We start from the raw sequence: 17,839 nt of genomic DNA on the forward strand, positions 1-17,839 counted from the left end.
GCATGTTGAAATGCTTCTACTTGGAACTTGGAAAGCTACGAGTCAACGACCGGTCAGAATAAGCAAGTCGATATTGACACAGGCAATTACCCAATTCAGGGATGTACTTGAGACGCATCTATGCTGGTAAGCAAGGGATTTTGTTTTTTGAAAACGCTTATGCTTCATATGTGCATACATCTAAGCAAAAAGGTGGAGCACAGGCGAGCGAAAAAATTTAACTTCTTGCTTATTTTGAGCGTTTGCGTAAGCAGTTGTGATTGTATTGTCTCGCTAATAGCACAATGGTCAGACCCTTTGCGATGTAGTGATGCGACCAGCAAGGCTTGATGAACATGAACTTTCTCAGGCGAGATAGGTGACAGACATGTAACATACTACGCGCTAAGTTTAGTTGGGTTCACAGCACCGTTAACCGTAACGCAGAGGGATGCCCCAATACTACAGTAGACATGTAGGCAACGTCAACATGAAGTTTAGTTATCTCGTTTGTGTGGCTTGGTAAAAGCTCTTGCAAACAATTCCTTCCCCAATGTATTCAGTCACAGGTTTTAGGGCTACTCAACAAGCACTGGAAGAGTCATATAGCTATTTTCAAAACTTCAAGTCTTCAAACAGCTCAGAATGTCACGATAGACGTGGGACCACGGTGTCAAAGGGTGATTATGATCATACAATGACCGCAGGGAGTGGGATAAACCAATAGAAAAGTGTTATTGATCTCGTCTATGGACATTTTCCCGGCGATTTTGACCCTTTGGTCAAACCGAATAGATATTTCTAGCCACAAAATGCCTACATCGCATTCACCACGGAAGCTCCTTATGATCATAGGTGCGGAACGCAGCTGCAGTCTCCCGGGTCGCTTGATCAATCTGCTCAACAGTTAGTTCCGAGCAATGCAGCTCATCTAATCACCTGAGCATGCATACCTCAGTCAGAATGGAGTCCGTGGCCTCAGCGACAGAGACAGGGGCCTCCTTTTTTCCGAACCTGATCGCAGCAGCGTTGCCCATCTCCGTTTGCATCCACCTTTACCCCCCGCAAAGACATTCATTAGCGACCAAACGTTACGCAAAGCACAAGATGAGGAGGGAGGAAAGAGAGAAGTGTCGGCTTACCCTGGGTGTAGAGCAAGGGCGATTAGACTCTCGTTCTCGCTCCCGATCCTGCGGACCATGAAGTTGACCGCGGCCTTGGAGGAGCCGTAGGCCGCGCAGGGCGAGGCATACCGAGGGACCTCGCCCAAACTCCCGGCAATACTCGAGATTACGACAAACTTTGGTGTCGACGATCTCGCTAAGAGGCGCCACGTAGCCTGGAATAAAAGCAAGGGCGCAACGGCGTTTACAGTGAAGCAGTCGAGGACGTCTTCGATTGGTGTCTCGACAGCCGGTGTAGGGGCCTTGCTGATGCCCGCGTTGGCGATTACCACGTCGATCGTATCCACTCCATGATCGTGGACCAGTTTCTCAATCGCAAGCGAGGCATCCTTCGGGGAACGGCTGTCGATTGTGATGGTGATTAGTCTGCTTCCGGAGTGGGTGCGAAAGCTGAGCAAATCGGAGGCCTGGTCTTGAGAGCGCGTTGCGGCGATGACTGTGGTGTTGGGCCGTTGGAGGATCGCCTCGGCGAGGCCGCGGCCGAGGCCTGCTCAGTTAATGCCCAGTTAGATCCAGGTGTACCGAATGGGGCTTTTTGGGAAAGTAAATTTGATGAGGCACGTACCGCGACCCGCTCCAGTGATCAAGTATGTGGCGCTATCTGACATGGCTTAGGATAACTTCGGGGAGTGATAGAATGTCTGTTCACGGTCTTGAGAGCCAGGAAGATGTCCGTATAATGGCGGTGTGTTCTTAAATATGTATGTCGAGGCAGTCTCTTCATAACAGGGGGCGATATGATGACATGCTGTTGTGCATAAGCTGAGTTTCGATGGCTTTTGTCCCCAGGTCAGCATGTACTATGCTTCGAGATGTCATATTGGAAGCGGTAAGCATAGCTGAGGCATTCTTCTGCTCGGGCTGTAATTCAATACTACTGAGAAGTTTACGTGTATAGGTTAGACAGCCTCGAACCCTCCTTTTCCACAGTCCGCCCACATCCCACATCACCCGTACTTTTAGTCACTTAGAAGTCACAACTCAGCCCAACTCGGTCTTTTGCCCAACAGGCCGTATATCCACTTTCATGCTTCCCATCTCCATCCTCCAGAGTGAATCTCATGTGTTTAGTGATCTGGTCCAGCCAACCAAAGTCGCATCCAAGTGCCGCGTCGAGCCGCCGTTTTGAGAATGCAGCCTAGATCGGTCGTGTGAAACACAACGCCACCACGTGAATAGACTTTCTAGTCCTTCGCATACTTGTAAGTTTACCATTTGCTTTTGAGGTTTCTGTCGTGCAGGAGTCGAGCAACGAAGATGATGGCTCCTCCTCCGAGCAGACAACACCCCTAAGAATGTGCCGTTAGCAATGATTTCTGATCAATAAGACGGAGAAATGCAAGACTTACTGCAAAGATTATCAGAGAATGGTACCCGGCTCGGGTCTCGCTTGTAATCAACGCGCCAGCGATTGGGCTGCCAGTCAAAAACGCCATAGACGTAACGGTGCCAAAAGCGCCGAGTCTTGCGCCCAGCCTATCAGCAGGGATGATTTGGCCGGTGGCGGCAGGCATGACTGAGATGAAAACCCCAGATGCGAAGCCGTAGAGGCAGGCAAAACCAGCCAGAACGCCAGGGGTTGTAGCAGGGAGCCACATCGCCACGCACAAAAGCCCACATAGAAGGATCATGGGGTAGAGAAAGTTCAGGCGTCCGATGCGGTCCGCCGCGTGACCGCCACTATCAAAGTTAGTTTGCTGAAGAATGTGGGTAGAGTCAGGGAAGACTACGTACATGATACGACCAAAAAGACTGGCCGCGTTGATCAGCGGGAGAAGGTAAGGCCGAATGGTCGAGTTCGGATCAAGGGCGACGCAAAACGGCTCTGGATTTTGTTAGACGGCAATTTGCAGGGTACGAAGCCGAAAAGATGTGAAATCATGCACTTACCAATGTAGTAAAACGGAACGTAAATGCCGAGACTTGAGATGACTGCTCCGGCTGAGAGACAAGAGTATCGGATGTCGAGAAAGCCTTTGTAGTCAAGCAGATCCCTAAAAGATCTCATCTTCCTCTTGGGCCGTTTGGACGAGGAGACGACTATGGCTATAGCGTAGCAGATGACCATGATCAGAGCCCCGACACGCAGTGCCCACGGGAAACCAATGGTGGGAATCAGTTTGGAGAACATGATTGGCAGGCAGACTCCTCCGAAACTGCTACCGGAGGCGACGATTCCCATGGCCAGAGCACGCCTGCGGTGGAAATACTGCCCTGCAACCGTGAGAGCGGGCTATCACACTGGAGTCAGTACGTTCAAGAGCTTACAATGACCCGAGAGGTTCCTAGGGATCAAGATTCATCTGCCTGAATCTAGCGTGCCATCACCGGACCCCGTGCCCTTGTCCTCCATGTCTTTAGAGCGTGGGGCCGAGGATGAGCGTTGGTAGTTCAACAGGAGGAGAGTAAACTACTTACTTGCACTCCATAGGCGACTGTAAGGCCGAAGAGAAGAGATTGGGCCAGAAATTGCTGCCAGATTGCATTCGGCTGCGTGAAGGATGTCGCAAGCATGGAGCCGGCACCACCAATGGCAGCGAACAGGTAGAGCCACTCACATGAAAGTTAGAAAATTTAGAACCGAGGAGTGGGACTTGGGAGCAGGGCTACATACTTTGGGACCGTAGAGATCAAACAGTGCTCCGGCAACAGCACCCGACAGATACATCAGGGTGATCTGCAGGGTTCCGATGAAGGAAATGGCGGTGGGCGAGTAATTCTTCAGGTACTCTTGTTGATAAAAGGTCTGGAAGAAGCCGAAGCTGTTCACGACACCGAAAGATGCGAAGTAAACGAGGAAGGAACCCGCAACGGCAAGCCATGCCTGGGTACCGCCTTCGGGGTAGACTTCATGTTCCGGTTCTGCAGGGGATGATTCTTCGTCTCCGTGCTGGGTTCCGGAGATGGATTCAGGGTCCGGGTCCGAAGAGGGGACGATGGAGCCGGCCTGCTTCTCAGACCGAGACTGATCTGATAGAGTGTTACCTGCCATAGTTCACAACGTGAACTGGCCTGCTTAAAAAATGGGTTAGGTAGCAAGTATGCTTACAGCGAGGATGATTGGCGACTGCGACGAAACGGTCAGTGGCGGTAACGATTCTGAGTGGTCGACTTGCCGCCTAACCAAGGTGAGAAGACAAGTAGGTGAGGAGGTGAGGGTTTAATGACAGAAGGAAGACGCACCGAGGCAAGTAATAGGCAGGTTATAGTTTATATACCATGTCAGACGCGGACATCCGTATTCATCCACACATGCATTCAACCGTGATCAGATATGGGGGCCACTAAGGTGGAAAGGGACAACAATATACTTTGTCGAATGGAGCCAGGGCTACACTTGAATCAATAAATCGCGTCTTCATGCGGCTATATGGCAGCACATCTGACAAATGACTTAACCTAGACCTAGCACTACCCTGTTTTAATGTACGAAATATGAAAAGCTTGTGTCTTTACACAACCAATCATAACAAACCATATCTCGGGCGGATATATGTGGAGTGTAGTTCCACAGAACCCTTAGTGTACACGCGCGCTAACATGGGTGTTGCACCCCGGGACCGACCTCCGGGAGGGGCTTCCGGAGGGGTCCGGCACTGCCGCTTTCAACAATTTTCTCCATAATACAACCGAATCGACCACTCCTTTGAACATGCGGTATATTGCCCATGTCGTTGGCTGGTATGCTGGCAGCTTAAGGTTTGTGTAATGGTCTTTGTCCCCACGCGAGTCCAATTTTCCTACAAAACTTATATACTTTTTAGTTTTCAGTTCTTTCCAGTCGCCATCAGCGCCACGACACGATTTACCGCGTACGGTACACCACAACGCATGGTTGCTGTGTGGTACTACATGCAGACCCTCGGAAAACATCCTACTTTCCTGACACAATGTTGTTCCACTCTTCCTCCCAAGACACGGAGCATTTCAGAGAGTCATTGGAGCCCGTAATTACGGACACATTCGAGTCACTACTTTCCGATACATTCGAGTCAATGTTTACTTTCAGAAGTTGAACTGCCTTTCTTGGCGCCAAGATCCCGCCCTAGATCACGGATGCCATCAGCACTCGTATCGATCTCTTTTTGACCGCAGTAGGGTTGCAGTAGTCCCCATCACGGCTTCAACACCCGTCCCCGCAGGCCGTGCTTCTGAGTTTCAACCTTCTGATTCGGGAAGATCCGACCCTTCTCGCATGCTCTCGGGACTTGGCCTCAACGAGAATATATATTACCGGATTACTTGGCGGCCTCTTCGGCTCCCTCGGACGAACATTGTTCTCGGAAGCTCTTGTTAAGTGTGAATCTTGGCGTTTCGGTTGAAGTACTCAAGAATGGCAGGCAACGTTGTCAGCGAAAGGAGACGGCAACAGAATAGAGAGGCCCAGCGAACTTACAGTAGGTTGCATCCGGATACCCCACCCGCGAGCTAAACAGTGGAAGTAACGCAAGTGATACTGACACCCTACAGGGAAAGGCCTACTAAAGCGCATCGAGGATCTCGAGAATCAACGGAGTGCGTCCCCGGCCGGTTCAGGTGGGAGTGGCACCACCAAACCGACGCCGACTTCAACGAATAATCACAAGACGCAAGGAAGTCACCAAACTCTGGCCCCTTCCGACGACGAGGCTTTCTCATTTCAGTCCTCTCCGTTATCCAGAGCGCTTAGTCTAGACCCCATCATCGAATCTAACCTCAACCCACGGCGTGGTTTTATGGACCCGCTGTCGGGTTACCCAACTTTCGATCATGATAATAACTCCGCAAACACGGATACCCAGGTAAGGAAAATTCTATAGTGTGTCGGAGACTTTCTTATGTCAATGCTGAGACTATCGGCATGTAGACAGGCATATCATTATCTTGCTGGTTGAAAAACCAGGAGGCCACCGAACCCATCTTTGGAAACCAGTCCACCATGGGCGGAGTTGGCGGAACAGTACTCCACGCGGCCGTTGTGCACGGCAACGAGGCCATCGTCAAACTACTGATCGAAAAGGGAGGAGACCTGAATGCGCTGACGCAACAGCGCAAGGACACGCTTCATCTGGCCGTAGAGAGTAACCAGATGAACATCGTCCGCCTCGTGCTCAAGGCCGGTGCCAATGTGAATAGTGTAGATGGGTGCGGGCACTCGGCTCTCTTCAAGGCCATTTTAGGCGGGAACGAGGACCTGGTGCGTTTGCTTTTAGACTATGGTGCCGATGTCAACCAGTCCATTGCACTTGTCCCCGAGGCATCAAGAATAGGCGTCACAAGTGCTGCATCTGGCTTTGTATGACACTACTAAATAATTTGTATAAATGCCAAAAAAAAAAAAAAAAAAAAAAAAAAAAAAGGAATAGAACTATCGCATGTCGTACCTACATGAAGAAAAAGAAATTTGCTGCGTCTATCGGGGATGTGACCCCTGCTTCTTAAATGCACCCAAAGGGCAAGATATGGGTTCCTCTCCATCACAATACAATGAGAAATACCTTAGCCGAGAACATCAAGCAAAAGTCCATGGAGCTTGGCAACAATCAGATCCACCTCTTTCTCGCTGACAGTATATGCGGGAGCAATTGTAATGTGGTCTCCAGAAATACCATCGGCAGTTCCAGCTCCTGGATAGAAATAAACGTTCCATGGCTCCGAGAGACCAGTCTGACTTATCCTAGCAGATACGGCATCCTCTGCAGGGAAAGGCTGCTTCGTGGTCTTGTTCTTGACGAACTCGACCGCCCACATCAGCCCCCGGCCTCGAATGTCTCCAACATTGGGATGACCGCCCAGAGCAGCGCGCAGAGCCGCTCCCAGACGCTCTCCCATGCGCATCGAGTTCTCCACGAGATCTTCCCTCTTGATGATACGTTGAACGGCAACACCCGCTGCGCATGCCACGGGGTGCGAGCTAAAAGTGTGCCCGTGGTTCCAGACGCCGGATCCGCCGTCGATGGCATCGACGACCCTCTGATTAACGAGCATCATCGCGACGGGTGCGTACCCGCCAGCGACGCCCTTTGCTACTGTCTGGATGTCGGGAATCACATCTTCCTGTTGCCAGGCGTGGTATGTCCCTGTGCGGCCGATGCCGCAGAAAACTTCATCAAGGATTAGCAGTGCCGAATGCTTGTCGCATACCGCCTTGATGGCCTTGAAGTATCCCGGAGGCGCAGTATGGCAGCCCAGTGCCTAATATTGTCAGTCAACGGTCCCCTGAACGTGATGGAGAAGCTTTGAAAACTCACACTTCCGCTGACCGTTTCTGCAATAAAGGCACAGACATTATTGGGTCCGCGAAGCTCGAACTCGGCGTCGAGCTCACACGCCAGTCTCTTGACGTACTCCTCCGTAGTCTCGCCATCGAGCATGCCGCGATACATGTTGGGCATAGAGACAAAGGATACCATGTCGCTCTTAAGGAGCGGCTCAAAAGGTTTACGGAACGCGACTTTGCCGCTCAACGCAAGTGAGCCCAGAGTGGTTCCGTGAAAGGCACCCGCTCGGGCTATGAAGCCCGCCCTATTGGGTACGCCAAGTTCCGCAAAGTACTTTACTGCGAGTTTCATTGCTGCCTCGACAGCCTCCGAGCCTTGCATCAGTTAGCAAGGTACAAGACATGGGGCGATTTAGCTATAGACTTACCAGAGCTCATGATGGTTCCTTTTGCAAGCTTTCCATTCGTAGTCTCAATCACCGCCTTGGCGAGTTCTTCGGCCGGCCGGTTGGACTGATTCAAGGCAAAGCAGTAGGACACGCTCTGCATCTGCTCGACAACAGCCTGAGTAACCTCAGTGTTTCCATGGCCGAGACAGGCGACGGCAGGCCCTGCACACGCCTCAAAGATCCGGCGGCCATCCTCGAGTATCAAGTACGACCCTTTGCCAGAGGCTACAATCGGCGGCGGCTTTCTGTGGATGTTGGGATGCAAAATGCTGGTCTTGGACTGGTCGATGACTGGAGTTCTCTCGGCTGATGCGACTTCGGGGACGGCCATGGTGAAGGTTTCAGTGTGGGGCAATAATCAGAGTATTCGGGTGCAAGTCAAGCGCGACGAGATGAGGTAATTTGGAATATTCATGGACTGGCCAGACTTGAAATACTTACTATAGTAGATGAAAAGGGAACGCCTAGGATTGCAAAGAAAAATACCAGGTTGACGCTACTATTCGACAATGTTCAGTGTTGCTGAGTTCCCTCTCAAATGTGCTTACTTGCTGTACAAAACCATACCTGCAAACCTTGATTACCCGGTTAGTTTCCAGCTTAGTCGCACCGGCATGCGGACCCGTCGCCAAGTCACCTAGCTTTTCTGATTTATTTTTTCATCGTTCCTTCTCTGCCTTCCTTTTGTTAATCCTGTTGCGTTTTACTTGCGTTTCTTTTCTGTAAAGGGAAGTTCAGAAAGCATAAGTACCTGGTTTTGGTAAACGCCTTTAGGAATATAAATCTGCACTGATGTGGCTAGGCCTAGTTGGATCAGGACAGATACATGTAAACTTATTCAGTTCATTGGTATTGCCGCAACTAAGCCCATATAGTTGTCAATGGCATTCAGTGTATTCAAATTGGTAAATCGTATTGATGTGTCTTTCGTAAGGGTACGAACTGCTGAGGTATTGAGAGAAGACGATCATGTTGTACATCTTATTTGATGTCTTGAGTTGTAGAGTCAACACCATCGAATAGAGTTGGCAAATTACAGGATAGAGTGACTTTGTCCCTTTGCTTTCATTAAGGTACCTCTCCCAATATCCTGGCTTGAATAAGTATTATAATGCCAGAAACCACGTCAAAGGTCGATACATTGGGGGACTTCCACGTTGATGAGGACGCCGAGAAGGAGTCAGTAACTTGAATCGCAAGATTGAAGAGTTTTTCCTTTCTGGCGAAGTGCAAGCTGATAACTCTTCTCGCGCTCATTGCAATAGACTGGAGCTAAAGCTGTCGGCGCCTAAATAGTATCTCCTGTTCCTCCCCCGGAGTGATCATCGCCCCCTTAATCCCGTTCTTAGGTCTCCCTGCCTCCTTATCAACAAGGTCCAATTCGAAATGATCAACCAAATGAAGGATGATGAGCTTGATGACCGCACTACCGAAGAAACGACCGGGACAGGCCTGGCGCCCGAACCCGAAATGCAATTGCTCGGAAGAGTAACTCGTGAACTGGTTTCTATGAGCACCACCGTCGGCCGCGTTCATCCGTTTATTATGGAAACGAAGACCATCAAACTTTTCGGGAGAGGAGTAGACTTCAGGATCCCACGAGACCATAGATGAGGGAGCGAGGATGTGAGTCCCTTCCGGAAGATGAACGCCGTTTGAAAGGGTTACGGGCTTCATGACTTGCCTTGAAAATGCAGCTTTTCGCCTCATTAGCTTGAGCATCTGAACATGGTATCATTGGCCACTTACTCAATGTGGTAGGGTTCATTCTTTGAGACTCTTTCAAAAAGCTGTCAAGCTTTGTGAGGCTGCTAAGGACTGCCGCCTCTTTTGTGTTTGACTCTTGGCGTTTCCGCGCCTCTTGGTTCTCTTCTCTAATGGTGTCCTGATACTTCGGCATTGCCGCCAAATCCAGGACCGCATTGGTCAAGGTGACGCCTGAAGCGTGAAGAGAACCAAATCCTGAGACGAGACACATCTCGGCTACGAAGCCGTCACTCTTAGGTGACCTGTCCTTTGCTGCGTTATCAGTCATCCACTGCAGAAGGTCATTCGGTCTTTCCCACTCCTTTCCGGAAGCTCGAGCTGCCGCTTCCGCCGCCCGGCGCTGCTTTATGATCGGAATCAACATGTCTCTGGCAGTAGCTTGTCGCTTCCACACATCGCAAATGCCTGAGACAAAACCTCCTCTGGCGGCAAAGGGACGCAAGGGTCGGGACCATGCCTTGAGGGCCCAGCCGCCGGCGAACAAGTCGTCAAGAAAGCCCACCATGGTGTCGAGCCAGACCTCGTCGCGGCTCAGATCCGGACCAACAGTCATGCGGGAGACGACTAGGGCCATAATTTTGATCATGCGAGGCCAAAGTGCAGCAGAGGACCATTCTGAAGGGTTGAGCTGTTAGATTACTGGGCTTTCATGATTCCTGAGCCAACGACTTACCTTGACCAGCAGGCAGGTGCAAGGAGCACGCATACTCAACTTCTTCTCGCATACCGGGGAGCAATGCACCTTTTTGGCGTCAGTAACCTTGGATTCCTCGTTTTCATCAGAAGACCATGGTGGCTGCTAGTATCACTTACCAACTTGTCGTGTCAAGTCCGTCTGCACTGAATGGAACAGAAGATGGTCCGCAATCCGCAGCCATTCGTAATCGCCGATGATTCGCTACATAGACACCCATCAGTCAATTGTTCAGAATGTTTCGGACCATTATTGGACAATATCATACCGTCTGACTCGCAGCATGCACGTCGACCACATCCGTTCCCTTGGCATTGAGCTCCTCGACAAACTTGGGTGCAACAATTACCACGAAGCCGTCGATGCCCCAGACCTGATAGACACCATCTCGAAACCTCTCCCAGCCCTGTTGGAGAATGGACTTGAAGTCGTGCACGTACTTTTCTGAGGCAGAGGCGTAGTTTTTGTCTTCGCCGAGATTCAAGACAGGCACACGGACTTTCGGCTCTTTCCAGCGGTACAGGCTAATGAGTGACGGAACGAGTTTGTAGAGAACGACAACGACGAGAAAAGAGGCTGCGATGGTCAAGCTCTCGGTAAGCGTTCTATCCAACAGGTACCTACGTGGACCGGAAAATAGGTCGGACATCTTGGCGGTAATTGCTGGGGCTTCATAGAACAGAAGTCGACGAAATGTTCCGGCAGCAGGCGAAAGTATGTCGCCGTTTGAGATTGAAAAGTATATGAATGACATTGATACTCTTGCAATTTCTCATGAAGCTGACAGGGATCTTTTATGGAGTGGAGTTGTTGCAGCATGGTTGCTTGTGGATCGGGTAATCAAGCACGTAAGCAACCAGATAATCACAAACCAGGCATATTATGCGCGTGTAAGTTGGGAAAATATCGTAAGCTTGGCATATTGAAAGGTAAACTCAGACGTATAAGCACGCAGCTTCTCGAATGGTGCTTCGCAGCTTCTTGAATGGTGCTTCAAGTAGGCCGCCAGAGAAGGCTCGTCGCGGACACGTCTTGAGAAGAGCTGGACATAGTGTGCTTAATGTCATATGAGTGATTCAGCACGACGATTGATCCAATTTAGAGAAGAACGTTACAGCTTTGTAATAATTGCAAAAAGTCGTTCTCATTATATACTAGCATTCCAATCGTCATGGGCGACATCATTGATCTGCCGGACCAAACCAAATCCGCGAGAAATCACTTCCAAGTCCTATCTCCAACGAATGAAGGTAAAGTAGTGATCATCCCTTGCCTACATCAGGCACAGCTTCGGTCCTTTATCTAACCATCGTCAGCTGTATATGAATTCTCTTGGAAAGCCTACACGAATCCGATTCGCGGCAACGATTGGCAAACCATCGACGTTGTCTTCGATATTACCCCAACAGATGCCTCCAACAACACACGGCTGAGCCACGCGTGGGACGATGACTGGCGCTTCTCCATCTCATCATCTAAGCTTGCGACCGATTTCCTCTCTGAATGTCTACGCGCATCCCTAAAAAACGGCCTCGGGTGCGGCCCCCGCGTCGCCAAGCTCATCGTGCCGCTCGTTGAGGGGCAAATCGTTCGATCCGATATCATCCCGCTCCGCTTCATTGACTGCGAGTTCGTAGACGCCCGGTCGTCCCTATCAGAGCCACTGAGATTCTTTTCGGGTCTGCCTGTCCAAGTCTCTCAATTGGACGACCTCGCAGAACTACTCGAAGTGTCTGCGGGTGGTCTCATCCTTCAGGCACTGCCGCCTGGGATTGGGTCACTCGAAGCCCGCTCGTTCTCACAGTTCGTCGAAGCTGAGACGGAGAACCGCTTGTCCTTCCCGTGGATAACGACGCCGACAGCTCCTAAGACCCTGGTCATCGTTGAGGGCAGTCGCCAGCACCCCAGCGATGGAGGCACGGGACCCAACATCTATCTCGCCGCCATGGCTCTGGGAATCAAAATGGTCGTTCTCGATGTCCCAGGCCACTGGTTAGAGGGTCTTGAGTATGAACACTGGCGAGAGGCTTTCATCCCCATCGAGATGTCCCAGCCTCCGGACGAAGGATTCGCAGACCGAATTGCACAGGCAGTCGCCACTTACCAAGGGAAAGTCGACGGTATTATCACCTTTTGTGACTCATTCCAACATCAAGTAGCCTTGGCGGCGCAAAAGCTTGGTCTCCCAAGCTCCAAGCCCGAAGCCCTCATGACCGCCACCAACAAGTATGCAACCAGCGTCTTCGAGGGCCGAAAGTCGCATCTTGTCTCGAGCACACAGGAGATCCTCCAGGTCGCGGCTACGCACGGCAGCTCTCTGTTCCCCTGCATCATCAAGCCCTGCAACGGCTGGAGCTCCGAGGGCGTATTCCTTATCAACAACAACACCGAGCTCATCGAGGCCATGGGGCCCCTCGACGCCCTCTCCAAGTCCAGGCACGGCAGCGAATTCGTGATTGAGAGGTACTGTGCCGGCCCGGAGGTGGACGCCAACTTTGTTCTCCTGGACGGCGAGATCCTCTTCTTCGAGGTTTGCGATGACTTCCCCAAAAGCGCGGACACAAACGGCTCCAGCTTCGGCGGCGCAAAAACTTTCATCGAGCTCGACAGCGTATTCCCCTCCAAGCTCCCCGAATCGGAGATCAACCTGCTCCGGATCTGCTTCCACAATACGCTGCTGAGGCTGGGACTTCGCAACGGCGTCATGCACCTCGAGGGACGAGTGGACAACTCGACGGTCGAGTACCGCACTGAGGGCGGCGTTCTCGACCTCCGACCGAGGGCCGCCGATACCCAGAGCCGGGGCGCGATCAAGAGCCCCGAGGCGTGGCTCATCGAGATCAACCCGCGCCCGCCGGGCATGAAGGGCACACAGGTCATCGAGTCCACGCACGGCGTCGATTATTGGGGCCTGGGAATGCTGATCGCGCTGCGAGACGTGGAGCGCACAAAGGCGCTCTGTCACGCTTACAGGAACGGCCCCCAGTACACGTGCGTGATGGTCTTCATCCCCGCGGATTACGACTTTTCCTCGGCGGAGGGCATTTTCGACTCAGGGGATATCTGCGACGATCTGTTCAATCGTCGGCCTGATCTAGCCAAAAACGTGAGTCGGTACGGATGCTTGGTGAAGAAGGGTCAGAAGGTCGCCCACCCGAGCCATGGCGTGAACAGCTTCCTGGCATACTTCAATGTGTTCTCAAGAAAGGGAAGGGAGGATGCGCTGCGGCTTGCCAAGATCGTCAGGGAAGAAGTTCGGTTCTCGTTCAGATAGTTGCCGGTTCCTAATTACGTGTGTGATAGCCCTGCGGCTCTTCACGAAATGCCCTATTTAAAGTTATCTTCTTTGAGGCTCTCTGTATATCAGCATAGTGACACCTGCTGGAATATCTTGTTCTACAATCTTACACGATGTTCATTACAAGACGAGGTAAACAATACTAATATTAGATCAATAGAAAGCACCAATAAACGGAAGTCAAAATGTAATAACACGTCTACAGCCTTCTGTACAAGTATCTCATCTATGTCCCAGAAAGAAAGTCAAGATTTACCGGTTATAGTACTTCAACCTAACATCGTATTAATATATTACAATACATAAGTTAACGGACCCTGACCTAGACTATAAATATTATAGCTAGCTAGTCACGATAAAATATTTTAATAAAAGTTTGGATTACGAAATTAATAATGATATTATACTGTTAGAGAGCTGCGGCAAGTGCGGTAAACGCGGATTGACTGACCCACACTACTCCGGAGTGCTATGGCGCTTCGATGGTTGTTCTCTGGAAGTTCGAATAATGGACGGTCTCATAACACGAGCAAGCGTCTCGGAACTGGAGAGCTGGAACTATTCACACGGCTCTCAATACCCTCGACAGTATGACTGATCTATTCGGTTGATGAGCACACTACTTGACCGAGACTTCAATCCCGTGAAAAGGTCCAAGTCTGTCGTTGTGACCAGCTCTCACACGATCGTTTTTGCAACATCCTTGAACACGCTTTTACCTGAACGACCCTTCTACGCAGGCAATTTTTTGTAGAGATGTGCCAGCATGGCGCCTATGTTCACCTCACCTAGGGAATCAAAGATGGCACATAACCTCCATGTCGTCACGGAAATAGGTCGCACCGAGAGATTGCTGGCCGGAGACTCCGCGAGTGGCACAATCCTGTGCTTTACCGCGCTGGCGCGGCTCCGGAATCGGCCCCGCGGCTCCGGCGGATCGCGCATTCGAGACGACAAAGCCGTTGAGCTTCGGCAGACCCCCGCACGCTTTCTGCTTTCTTTCGTATCATCGAATCTTGGACCCAGACCAGAATAGTTGAGCGGCTTCACTCTCACTCACGTCTCAGAGCACCCAAAACGCCAGAGATCACAGTCTTGGCCTCTTCTACGTCCTCTCGATCTCACCATCGTATTATCACACGTGCACGAGCACAACCCTCTCTGCAACTCATTAATAGAAAAAGGGCTTGACGTTTGACCAGACAAGAAACATCATGTCACCGAGGCCACGAACCACCCGCGCTGGACCTATCTTTCGCGTGCGAACTGGGTGCTTGACGTGCCGAGGCCGAAAGAAAAAGTGCGACGAGACGAAGCCGTGCTGTCGTGGCTGCCAACGCAACGGGTTCGATTGTCAATGGCCGGTTCCGGCGTCGACGCGCAGGGAGGATCCGGTACCGTATCGGGCAGCCCCTCCGACCAGTGCCGCGCGGCAAAGGGCCGACACTGTTGCTGCTGCTGCTGCTGCTGCTACTCGGTCCTCCAAGTCACCCGAGCCGAACGTGGCTGTTGCCTCGATACCACAGGCATCGTTCCCATCTGACGAGGCGCCGTCTATGTCGAGCTCCCAGCTAACGTCACATACTACTAAAGGGAGCCGAGCGGATGACATCCTAGAACCTCTCGCCGCCCACGGAAGCCCCGTCGATTTCAGTACGGTACTGGACCCTCTTTGTTTCCCAACCGCTTCAGATGGATGTTATGACGATGAAGTCCTGGTGGATACCTTGGCCGCGTCACTGAGAACACCGCCGAGCCCCGGGGTCCAAGTCCCGAGGCAACTGTCCTTCATGCCCGGGATCAACGACAGCAGCTCGATGGACCTGTTGAGCCACTACCTAGGCGTGACAACGGTCAGCATGGCCAACGGGTCGACGCCGGATAACCCCTTTTGCGTACAGTTGATCCCGCTGGCGTTTGGCAGCGACCTCGTGCTGCAGTTACTCCTGACGCAGAGTGCCGTTCACAGAGCGTCCAAGTCTCTGTGCAGCGGAGACCGGGTTGCGGACCAATATTATGGCCGGTCGATTCGTTTGTTCCAGCGAAGCCTCTCGAGCTTTATTGGCGGGCAGCCGCTCGAGCAAAAGCTCACCATGGGCATCGGGGCCTTAATTTTATGCTTCATCGAGGTCAGTTTGTTCATGTCTTGCTCTCTTTCTCATCCGTCGACACGCAGAGCATCGACATCGTCGCCCCTATCCTCTTGGCGCACCCCTACAACACGCAGGATGCCAGACTACATGCTCACAGCCCCCATGGATCGATAGACGGCAAAAGGCGACATCAATGGCGCCATCTTTGATCATCTCATAGCAGCCCAGCCGCTTCTTCTCCCGTCGTTGACCCTCGACAGCCAACTACCCAAAGGCCTCAAGGATTTCTTGACCGAAGATTACGTCTACACGGTAACGCTGAGCATGATCTCCGACGCGCGTGTAAGCGACCAGCTCTTCCTCAGTAACGACCTGGTATTTCTGGCGAAAGATCTAGTAGCAGCATCCTACGTCGGTAGTCTGTGTGGTTGCTGGCTAGACCTTCTGCTCCTGATACCGTCCATCTTCGAACTCGGTCGCCGCTTGTCATCTCACGCAGAAGACCCGAATTGGCGGCCCTCTGCCAACGACTTTTTCGTCTTTGCTCAGCTCCAGAGACAGATTCAGGACTGGACACCGAACCTAGCAACCAGTTCTGATGTCGTCGTTCTTGCCGGCTACATATATCAAAAAGCGATCCTGTTGTACTTGTATACAGCGCTCTATCCTCTTCCACAAGACGATGATAAGGACCGCCATAATGAGGATAATGACGACGAGAATAAGTTATCGGTGAAAATGACCCAAGCGGCCCTTTCCGAAGCCTTCGAGAGCCTAGCACAGCTGCCTCCGAGCGTCCAGATCAACACGAGCCTATGCTGGCCCATCGCTGTGGTCGGGTCATGCGTGGTGGACCAGGGCCAGCGGAGTTTCCTCCGCGAGTGACTCGAGCACACCTTCTCTTCCATTGGACTGGGTAATATTCGTCAGACATCGATGCTGCTTCAGCACATGTGGGAAGAACGTGATGGAGGGGGAGGAACCGTTGGCTCGGGACCGTGGAGTATATGCCGCGTGATGAATGAGCGGCAGCTCTGGATCTCGTTTGCTTGAGATTCCACGCAGCAAGGCTTGGTAGAAGCTCTGCCGTGTTGATGCAATGCGAACTACCTTACTCTTTCATCCGCGCCGCCGCGAGCCCCGTACTACTCGACCTCCGATGGGTCCTCGGCGGCGCCGCGCCGTGGACTACCGGCGTGGATGTCATTTTTGAGATATTTTGGCAGATCAAATCTCGGAAGGAGATACGCGAGTTCCGAAACGTTGCAACAAGGACCGATGATAGCAAGATACCAGGACACGCGCGCGGCTCTGACGTGTGTAATTCAAGAGTACAGTTTTCTGACTCTGTGGTTCTCTCTGGTCTGCCCCCCTCCTCCACCGGAAGTAGCCCGGCCCCACAGCTGTCTGCTGAGAAGCGGAATAACGGAGGGGTAGCTGTCGGAAATACGGATATACGGGAATACTTTCTTCACACTCTCCCTTGAATCTCCTTCGGTGTTAGATGTGATTGACTCGTACATGACTGGGAATTTTCCCCGATTCTTCACGATGAATGGCGTCTTGTTGTAGACAAACAAATCCCGTGATCTCAAACGCTGCTGAGCAATTTGTTTGTTGGCCTTGGCAGCAGAGCGCGAACCGGACAACAATGAGCAAATAACGCCAGAAGATTTGGCGAGGATTTTGGTCAACGAACAACAGAATGGCAGGGGTTCATCTGAACAACCAGCAGCTCAAGTCCACCCGGAGAGATAAACCGTCTTTCAGACATTCCTTGGATGAATGTCAACCCGGCCCTCACGTCCTCCAGGCTCCAGCGCATCACCACCAGCGCAGCTTTACAATCCACCGCTATCTCAACTTCCAACGCACTGCCGAATACGGCCATTCCAGAACGCCAAAAGTGGCTGGAACCCGCGGACTTGTCAACTTGGTCTGTCAGACAGCAGCCAGACTAGGCTTGACTTGGGCCCAAGCTCCCAGCGTGTTGGCACTGGTAGGCATCGGAAGCGTCCAAACTTGAGGGTGGGATGGCGGCGTCCATCCCGAGCGCGCGGGGGAAAATGTACGCCAGTGCGCCACGCTCTTTGCTAAGCTCTTGCGCCTTTGGCACTAGACCAGCCCAGCCCGACACTTTGAACGCCTTTTGCCCGCCTCTTTGGAACCTTCCGTG

The 17,839-nt window shown here is 51.8% G+C and overlaps 7 protein-coding genes across 7 annotated transcripts; 3 read left to right on the forward strand and 4 right to left on the reverse strand.

The window, feature by feature from the left end:
- Positions 1–806: 806 nt before the first annotated feature.
- On the reverse strand, positions 807–1,771 carry BDZ83DRAFT_714703 (uncharacterized protein; the record flags this gene model as incomplete). The annotated part of the gene is made up of 4 exons (XM_060511665.1): positions 807–875; positions 933–1,032; positions 1,122–1,650; positions 1,729–1,771. The coding sequence occupies 4 exons, from the start codon at positions 1,769–1,771 to the stop codon at positions 807–809; spliced, it is 741 nt and encodes a 246-aa protein (XP_060371712.1).
- Positions 1,772–2,371: 600 nt separating this feature from the next.
- BDZ83DRAFT_714704 (major facilitator superfamily domain-containing protein) lies at positions 2,372–4,833 on the reverse strand (the record flags this gene model as incomplete). The annotated part of the gene is made up of 7 exons (XM_060511666.1): positions 2,372–2,452; positions 2,513–2,843; positions 2,898–2,988; positions 3,054–3,396; positions 3,582–3,716; positions 3,778–3,987; positions 4,816–4,833. The coding sequence occupies 7 exons, from the start codon at positions 4,831–4,833 to the stop codon at positions 2,372–2,374; spliced, it is 1,209 nt and encodes a 402-aa protein (XP_060371713.1).
- A 505-nt stretch (positions 4,834–5,338) lies between these two features.
- Positions 5,339–6,444, forward strand: BDZ83DRAFT_759184 (ankyrin repeat-containing domain protein; the record flags this gene model as incomplete). Its single annotated transcript, XM_060515140.1, has 3 exons — positions 5,339–5,560; positions 5,634–5,944; positions 6,010–6,444. Exons 1-3 carry the CDS (start codon positions 5,497–5,499, stop codon positions 6,442–6,444), a joined length of 810 nt encoding a protein of 269 aa, XP_060371714.1. The 5' UTR covers positions 5,339–5,496.
- A 68-nt stretch (positions 6,445–6,512) lies between these two features.
- BDZ83DRAFT_686876 (aminotransferase, class III) lies at positions 6,513–8,279 on the reverse strand. Its single transcript, XM_060511272.1, has 3 exons — positions 7,791–8,279; positions 7,394–7,737; positions 6,513–7,337 (listed from the first exon to the last, which is right to left on the reverse strand). Exons 1-3 carry the CDS (start codon positions 8,140–8,142, stop codon positions 6,642–6,644), a joined length of 1,392 nt encoding a protein of 463 aa, XP_060371715.1. The 5' UTR covers positions 8,143–8,279; the 3' UTR covers positions 6,513–6,641.
- A 537-nt stretch (positions 8,280–8,816) lies between these two features.
- Positions 8,817–10,921, reverse strand: BDZ83DRAFT_686878 (cytochrome P450; the record flags this gene model as incomplete). Its single annotated transcript, XM_060511273.1, has 5 exons — positions 8,817–9,508; positions 9,561–10,193; positions 10,252–10,320; positions 10,392–10,476; positions 10,541–10,921. 5 exons carry the CDS (start codon positions 10,919–10,921, stop codon positions 9,084–9,086), a joined length of 1,593 nt encoding a protein of 530 aa, XP_060371716.1. The 3' UTR covers positions 8,817–9,083.
- Positions 10,922–11,443: 522 nt separating this feature from the next.
- BDZ83DRAFT_786864 (uncharacterized protein) lies at positions 11,444–13,680 on the forward strand (the record flags this gene model as incomplete). The annotated part of the gene is made up of 2 exons (XM_060515652.1): positions 11,444–11,522; positions 11,589–13,680. 2 exons carry the CDS (start codon positions 11,444–11,446, stop codon positions 13,544–13,546), a joined length of 2,037 nt encoding a protein of 678 aa, XP_060371717.1. The 3' UTR covers positions 13,547–13,680.
- Positions 13,681–14,927: 1,247 nt separating this feature from the next.
- On the forward strand, positions 14,928–16,716 carry BDZ83DRAFT_714708 (fungal-specific transcription factor domain-containing protein; the record flags this gene model as incomplete). Its single annotated transcript, XM_060511667.1, has 4 exons — positions 14,928–14,964; positions 15,263–15,699; positions 15,838–16,512; positions 16,555–16,716. The coding sequence occupies 4 exons, from the start codon at positions 14,928–14,930 to the stop codon at positions 16,714–16,716; spliced, it is 1,311 nt and encodes a 436-aa protein (XP_060371718.1).
- Positions 16,717–17,839: the final 1,123 nt, after the last annotated feature.

Source organism: Colletotrichum acutatum (genome assembly GCF_030867785.1).
Source record: "Colletotrichum acutatum strain CBS 112980 chromosome Unknown BDZ83scaffold_1, whole genome shotgun sequence".
NCBI classification, from domain to species: domain Eukaryota; kingdom Fungi; phylum Ascomycota; class Sordariomycetes; order Glomerellales; family Glomerellaceae; genus Colletotrichum; species Colletotrichum acutatum.

Excerpts from the sequence above, each read along its gene's own strand:
- BDZ83DRAFT_686876 (XM_060511272.1), bottom strand. The coding sequence starts at position 8,142 with ATGGCCGTCCCCGAAGTCGCATCAGCCGAGAGAACTCCAGTCATCGAC. Across the intron at positions 7,738-7,790 it reads AGGAACCATCATGAGCTCTG|GCTCGGAGGCTGTCGAGGCA; the intron begins GTAAGTCTATAG and ends AACTGATGCAAG. Across the intron at positions 7,338-7,393 it reads CAGAAACGGTCAGCGGAAGT|GCACTGGGCTGCCATACTGC; the intron begins GTGAGTTTTCAA and ends TGACAATATTAG.